General features: G+C 41.0%; 1 protein-coding gene across 7 annotated transcripts in view; it reads left to right on the top strand.

Annotated features, from left to right (window-relative positions):
• Positions 1 to 232: 232 nt before the first annotated feature.
• Positions 233 to 7,609, top strand: part of itga7 (integrin, alpha 7) — a 33,412-nt gene continuing 26,035 nt past the window's right edge. For all 7 annotated transcript variants that reach the window (XR_004212705.1, XR_004212704.1, XM_031844662.1 and 4 more), the window contains exon 1: positions 233 to 755. Coding sequence is in view for 5 of the 7 variants with exons in the window: in XM_031844662.1 (XP_031700522.1) it covers positions 538 to 755 (218 nt within the window). In the remaining 2 variants the exon portion in view is untranslated. The remainder of the gene's footprint in view (positions 756 to 7,609) is intronic.

Below are 7,609 nucleotides of genomic sequence, written 5' to 3'. Positions count from 1 at the left end.
TCTCTCTCTCTCTCTCTCTCTCTCTCTCTCTCTCTCTCTCTCTCTCTATTCAATAGCCTCCAAGTATCTTGACAACCTTGCCTGGTATTTTGGCAGCAGTCCCTTGAGTGTTGATGTCAGCTGAGGGAGGGGAGGGAGGGACAGAGAGAGAGAGAGAGACAGAGAGAGGGAGAGAGGGGAGGGGGAGGAGTGAGCGGGCTATTCAAGGCACTTGTCCTCTGTCTCCCTCTGAGCATAGAGGAGGGGGAGGCGCACATGCATTGAGAGAAACACACACACACATAGTGGCAGCCACATTTTCACAGCCTGCTCTTCAGACTGACAGCAGCAAACGGAGTTGAGAGGCAGCACGATAGAGCGAGGGAGGAAGAGAAAGAGGATTGGAAACAAGTGAGGCATCCACAGAGGAGAGAAGACTACACAGGATTTGCCCCCTTTTTTTCCTCTTTTATCTCTCTGGGAGCCATAAAAGGATTCTCCCCTGTACTCCTCTTGAACTGAACTTGCTCTGCTGCTTCAAGGACCCTGCACCCTGCAATGGCAGCCCCTGTGGGTCATGGGAACACCGTCTCCCTCTCATCTTGCTCCTCTCATCGTTGGACTTCCCTCCTCTGGACTCTGTTGACCCTTTCAAGCCAAGTGTGGGGCTTTAATGTGGATACTACTCACACACTGCATAAGTTGGGAGACCATGGCACCTTTTTTGGTTTCTCTCTAGCACTTCACCAGCAGCTTACCCCCGAGCCTCAGAGCTGGTGAGTGGGTGAATGCAGCACTGAGCTTTGCGCCCTTTTTACTTTTTGTTGCTCCTCACATACTCAGTTTAAATGTGCGTTATCTCATATACCTGCACCTGTTCCTTGTGTTATATGTTCACCATACCATGGATTTTCATTTTCAGGGCGGTTAAAAGGTGACATATAAGGTTGTGTGGCTGCTGCAGTCATCACTTCTATGCTGCACCAATGCCGTGATTTGCTAAATCATTGTTGCACTCATAACTCTGAACTGGGTGCAGGAGTTTTAGCATGTGAATGTGCGGCATGTGCAGCAAGAGCAGCCTGAGGTCTGAGTAAGTAGACGATGATTTACAGTAAGGAGAGAGTGGATGAGAGTAGGTTTTTGCTGAATCAGCTGGCAGGCAGTCATTCCGGAGGAAAAAAGGTTTTTGAAGTGATTTCTTCCAGAGCACTTCAGGTCTGATGCTGACTTCACTCAAGGGGGGGATGAGATACTGACTTGTCCTATAGTGTATAGGGTGTGTGTGTGTGCATATGTGTTCATGGATGAGATGTGTGTTAGCTTGTCTTTGTGACTAAGATGATCTGCTGTTTGCCAACAGCTGTTTTGTTGTGTCTTTCAGTGTGACTGGAACACTCATAAATCCTATTCCCGTCCTCCAGTAATCAGGAATAAATGATATCAGCATTGCTGCTTGTAAATCTTTATGAATGTTTACTGCATGACAGTTAACAAGAGATGGCCATAATTTACCTCTCCTTGAGTGAGAGGTTGTGTTTATTATTTCATCTGATGAGGTGCTTGGGTGAACAGTGTTGTAACATATCTATAGGACATAGGTCTGAGAGAGGTCTGTACCTTATTTCCCCCAACAAATCCAGTTGGCACAGTTATATCCATCCTAAACCTTCCTTAAAGGTTACAACTTCAAAGGTTTTTGTAAAACATTTACTTTCAACGCTGCAGCTTAAGAGCAACAGGAGTAAGACTTGAACACAATGTACAGAAATGTGATGCAGGAATATAATGGTAGAAGCAGCATTCAGATCCTGTACTGGAGTAAAGAAAGTAAAAGTAAAGTAAATGTAGTAGTACTACAGTATAATAATACTCAATTACAGGTTAATTAAAATCCTACTTAGAAAGTAAAAGTAAAGAGACAGTATGAATGAAAGTGAAACTATTATGTTGTGCAGATAAATGGCCCCTGTGTGTGTTATACTGTACAATACTTACTATTATAGTATTAGAGAGATAATGTAATTGGTTGTGGTAGAACTACTTTTCATGTCAATACACTTTTGGTTAATTTAATCTATGTCGCATCATATTTAATAAAATCATCATGCAGTAGCCGGCGTTATCTTTATGCAGAGTAAATAAATATAGTGGTGTAAAAGTACAATGTTCCCCTCTGAAATGTAGAGTAAAAAGTTGTATAAAATGGATATACATGAGTAAAGAACAGGTAGCACAAACCGAATACTACACTTAATCCTATACCAGGTCCCTGTTTTGGAGCTCTATATATATATTTAACCGTTGGCTCCTCAGTTTACTCGTGCTGGAGTCACCCTGTCGCCTGGTAAGACCAAGGCATTCATGCAGACACATAGACCGTCAGAGCGAGAGTCGTGTCACCCCTCTGAAACCTGCTCACTGTCCAGCAGCATTCCTGGAACTTATTTTAAAAACAGACTATGAGCCTAAAGTATTGTATCGCTTAATACTGTGGCCCGTGTCAAACTGTAACAGAGGACAGACTCCTGAGAAAATGTGAATGCTGCACCAGTGCAGTTAGTGCCAGGAGGGGACAGTCTGTAAACTAACCTGATGTGCTGATGTGATGCACCTACTGGAATAGAGTGGGATGAATAACGCTGTTGCCAGTATGCTGTGACATCATATCTACTGTCTGCATAGATGACTTTATAATGATCACATCTACTGTGTCTTTATGACTTGCAGGGCTGTAGTCATGATTTCAGAAATTCTGAGGTCTATAAAAAGTTTTCTCAAAATGAAAGTTTTTTCACAAAACCTCCAAAGACATCAGCTTTTCATGAGCTAATAAAAGTAGTTATGTTTTTTGCTTTGTGACATGCATTTTTTTCAGATAATTTGACGTCCTTTTAAGTGGTTTAGAGTAAGAGGAAGGAGAACTTTCGTAGTAGGGGAAAGGGGATGTTCAGCAGTAGTTAATAAAAGTCAACAGTGTGTGCCACATAGAAGTGGTGAACATCAGCAGAAAACTAGGAACCTGAAGATTAATTTGAGATGCAGCTCAGCATTGTGTTAAGTTGATATAGCAATAAATCAGAAATAAATATGTATCAATATTATTCAATGAATGAATTAAAAATAAATTCTAAAAGTGTCAAAGGGTGGAGAACATTATGATACAAGTATGTGATGGCCATTCTCATGCTCTACTATGTCTCATAAATCGATACATTTTTTTTTAGTGATTTCAGTGATGTGCGCTTTTGTTGTTGAAACGGCTCAGATACCCCCTTATTGTCCATAAACATAGGAAAGCCATACATCCTCTGAATGCCATACGTCTCGTCTAGTTTGTGGTTGTAAAGTTTCATGAGGCTGTGATTATCCTAGAGGTCACCACAGGTCATTTAATGTTACGTTTTAAGAAACTTGTCTCACTACAATGAGATGGCTACTTTGGAGACTACATCACACATGAATGCAATTCATTGGGCTCATTGGATCCACAAGAATCTCAGTTTTCCAGTCATACCCAATTTATGCAATTCCAAGACTGTTGTATGCAGAAATATACAAATACACCAATTTTATAGCTGAAAAACAGCATATTTATACTGTATGCTTGTTTTTTCCATTATCATAAAGTGGGCATGTCTGTAAAGGGGAGACGTGTGGGTGTCCATAAAAACAATTTTCATTCACATATCTTGAGGTGAGAGGTCAAGGGACCCCTATGAGTATGGCCACGCTAGTTTTTTCTTTGGAGAGTGATTTAGCCTTCTTACCGACAAACTCGTACTTTAACCTGTAGCTTCTGGAAGAAGACAATATGTCGGCCAGACCGTTGGGTTTTTAAGAGGTTTTTGGGCTTCTATGCGCTTCAAAAGGTTAAGGAGCAACATTAGCATTCATTTGGAGTCGTGTTTATGTCCACCAAGTCCAACATTCACCCTCCTTTAGCTCTGTTTAAACATCAGGCCCTTTAGCTGCTAAATGCTCCACTGTGCCCTCCAGCTAGCTATAGCTAGCTACTTGTTTCTGTCTGTCTGCTGTGTGGTGACGGTGAGAATGAACCAAAACAGCTAAGCTAGCTAAACAGTGAGCTGAAACTCGCTGTAAAACCTCCATAAAGTCGAAGGAAGATTCAAAGTATCTGTACTGTAGGTTCGTCAATACAAGCAACCTCTTTCTTGTCACATCGTTTTGACTTTGTCATTCAATACACTGTTATTATAAAGATATTTTACAACTACTTTAAGTTTTTATCTGCACGACTAGTGTCCAGTATTTATGTATCTCTTTTGGCAAAAAAGACACAAAAATTAAATATGAGTGTAAAAAATAATCAAATCAGACTATCTAATATCCATCAATGTAAAGTGTCATTTTGCTGGCTCCTCAAACCTGCAAATTCCCAGAAAAGATTTAGTAATCATGTACTTGAGTCCTCACTGGTACATCCCTGATGACTTGATGATTTCACCAGCATGTTGAGACTGTACGAGTTCAAAACACTCTGACTTGATGCTATTGCACCCTCAGTTAGATAAATGTATTATTCAGAAAGCAACAGAGCAATTTGCTTTCCTGTCTGAATAGTACATTAGCTTCATAATAGTGCCCTCTCTGTGTTATTGCAGAGAGTTCAGTTTCCAAGGTGCTCCCATCGTCTCTGCTCTTCTGATATTCTGTTTTAAAACAATTTGCCTCCAACTTACTGTAATTAGATGCCATTGACTCATTTTCTCTTTATCTCATGAAGATTTGGGTTACTGTCCCCTGCGGCCACACTGTGTCGTCCTCATTGTGTGTTGTGCCGCTGGATTCAATGGTGAAAACGATATTACTGCTTCGATGCTCTGTTTGGTGCTTACTCATGGCTGTATCACACAACCCGAAACGTTAAAGTGCTAAATAGAAATCAGCTTAGTCATACTGTCACACTTTTAGAGTTTCACCCTCTCTGGTTTTAGAGTCGCACAGATTTTTAGAGTTTGTTTCCTTAAAAGCATCAGAGGAGTTTTTTGTATTTCTTCAAAGGCAAAATCATACAATGTCGGGGCACAGCCATTCAGCTTCAGATACAGCTGGAAGGTTTATGGAATGAATGTCTTTTTGTTCAGTTTTACAGTTTCTTTTCAGTGCCCCCAAATCCCTCAGCTCCTATTCAGTATGGCAGCAAAGGTCAACCCCATGTGACACAATGATCTCATATTGACCAATGTGCTGTAGTGAGATCCTGTTCAGGGACTTGTACATGGAAGGAAATTGAAGTGTGCCATAAGAGCCTCCTCTAAACTATCTATATCATCTATACTGTTTGTTGTTGTCCTGAAGGCCTCAATCTGAGTTAATGGGGCTTCTTCTCCCGCTGCTGATGCCAGACAGAGGATGAGATGGGTGGGTATTTCAGTCTGAGTTATGTGTGCGTCTGCTATTTATACGGCAATGAGATGCGCTTCCGCTAATAGTTCACTGCCTGGTGAAGACAAGAAGCCCCCTGAGCTTTATCCCAACACTGTCAATCTCTCTGAAATCAGGTACTGCATGTTTTCACAGTAATTCTGCAAAACAGAATATAAAATAAAATACATCCAAGTCTATTGTATCGTACGCAAACATATATTTTAAGAATATTTAAAAGAATAGGTTGTAAAGGCTAAACAGCAGTTAGCACCCTCACGTTTAGCAGGTCAAATGCAAGCTATAATTGGCACTAAAAACAAAGTACAGGTGAGGCTGACGGTAACGTCAGTGGTTTTGCATGTATTTTGATGATGGCACTTGATGAAAGGTCAAGGGATCACTGGTTATTACGATTCAGCCTGAGGGGAACATGCATATGTGTACCAAAGTTCATGGAAATCCTTTCAATAGTTGCCGAAACATGTCACTCAAAATCACAAAATGTCTTCTTCCAGGTGGTGCTAGATTTAAAATCAATGGATCACCAAAGTCCTAAAGATTCTTCCTCTGACACAGATCAGTCGGCACCAATGTGGTGGACCAACATACTGTCCCTCATTGCCATTCTTAGAGCCACGCATGGCTAATAAAAACACAATGCCGCACTGCTGATAGTCTATATTCAGGATCAGCTGATTCTAAATGCAAGCTTTTAATGTCACACACTTTAATATACTTATAACAACCCCATGAGAACATGATATAGCTTATAGCGTTCTGAATATATAAATGCTTAGCTCACTGCCAACGACTTGTAAATCATACTGTTCCCAACATGTATGCTGGAAAGCATCGAGACCGTTTCTTGTCATTTCCTCACATTGATCTCTGCCTCTTGATTTAGTGTAAATGTTTTTCTTGTTCTTTTAGAGGGCTTTGACAAAGATGGGGGAAGGCAGTTCTGATGTGGGTCACAAATCATATGTGATGGATCTCTATCTGGCCTTGACAGAAATCTATTGTGTTCAGTCTGACCCAGTTGTTGGCCTTCCTTTTGTGTTATGTTTTTAATTGAAGCAGTAATTTCCTCTTCCTGGACTTCATTGGCAAACTAATTAACAATGTCTTTTCAGTTTGTTTTCGGGTGCAGCATAGCCACACATTGACAACATTGTTAGAGTGGGATTGATCCGACTGTCAGGTTGTTGATGTCAGTAGAAGTAGGGTTGACTGTGTTGCATTGCCATCAGAAGGAAAGTAGAAAGTCTCAGGTTGCAGCGAGGTTCATGTTTACCATGGAGCTGCTTTGGTGCCTTTCTGAGGAGAGTCTCAGGGCCGGCGGGGCCTCAGATAGCTGATATAATCCCAGACATGTAGTCTGCAGTTTTGTTTCTCTGGCTAAGTAAGAATCTAAGACAGAGCTTTCTGAAGTTGAACAAATCCTCTTATTGAACTGGAGGCTTGATTAGCACAGCTTAAAAAAACAGTGGAGTGGAGTGTGGAAGGGAATTTTGGATGACCTTCAAAAGGTTGGCGAGATTACAAGAGTCAGTTAGGCTGCAAAAGATAAGAAACTCAGCACTGTGCAGGTTTAAGTCAGTAGAAGGCAACATTTATTTGTATTAAAGGGATGGTTTGACATTTTGGAAAAAGCACACATTTGTTTTTTTTGTGGAGTGTTAGATGAGATAATCGATACCACGCTCGATCCAACTCTCAGCAAGGCAAACAACTAAACTTTAAGTATTTTTTATGGTTGCTTACTTTTATTTTTCTGTTGAATTGCATTGGGCTTTTGCCTCCATGAGTCAAACACAATGCCCTCTGTACCTTCCAGTACCATTTATTTTGTTTAACCCACGTATAAATGTATGTAAATGGGGCACAGCATAACTGCCTCACACATTCATAACACAATAAAGCATTTCTGGGGGCTAATTTGCATTAAAATAGCCAAATAAAAGCTGCTTTTTTTAGCCTCAGCTTAAGAGTTGAGAATGCACCCCCTTTTCCCTCCTTAATTCAATTCATGATTTTTCTCTTGCTCCCTTGCTCCCTTGTTGCTAAATCTTCTAGAGGCCATTCATGTGAAAGCCTCGTAAATGTAGGAACCCGCGCTGTTGCGGTGCTTATTCATTTGAGAGATCAGAAGGAGCAAAGGGTATATAAGATGGGCTTTGCAGTCGAGCATGCACACACACACACACACACACACACACACACACACACACACACACAC

This window comes from Anarrhichthys ocellatus, unplaced genomic scaffold, assembly GCF_004355925.1.
Source record: "Anarrhichthys ocellatus isolate YVR2014 unplaced genomic scaffold, GSC_Weel_1.0 scaffold1, whole genome shotgun sequence".
NCBI lineage: Eukaryota > Metazoa > Chordata > Actinopteri > Perciformes > Anarhichadidae > Anarrhichthys > Anarrhichthys ocellatus.
This window is presented reverse-complemented; position numbering and strand designations above follow the sequence as displayed.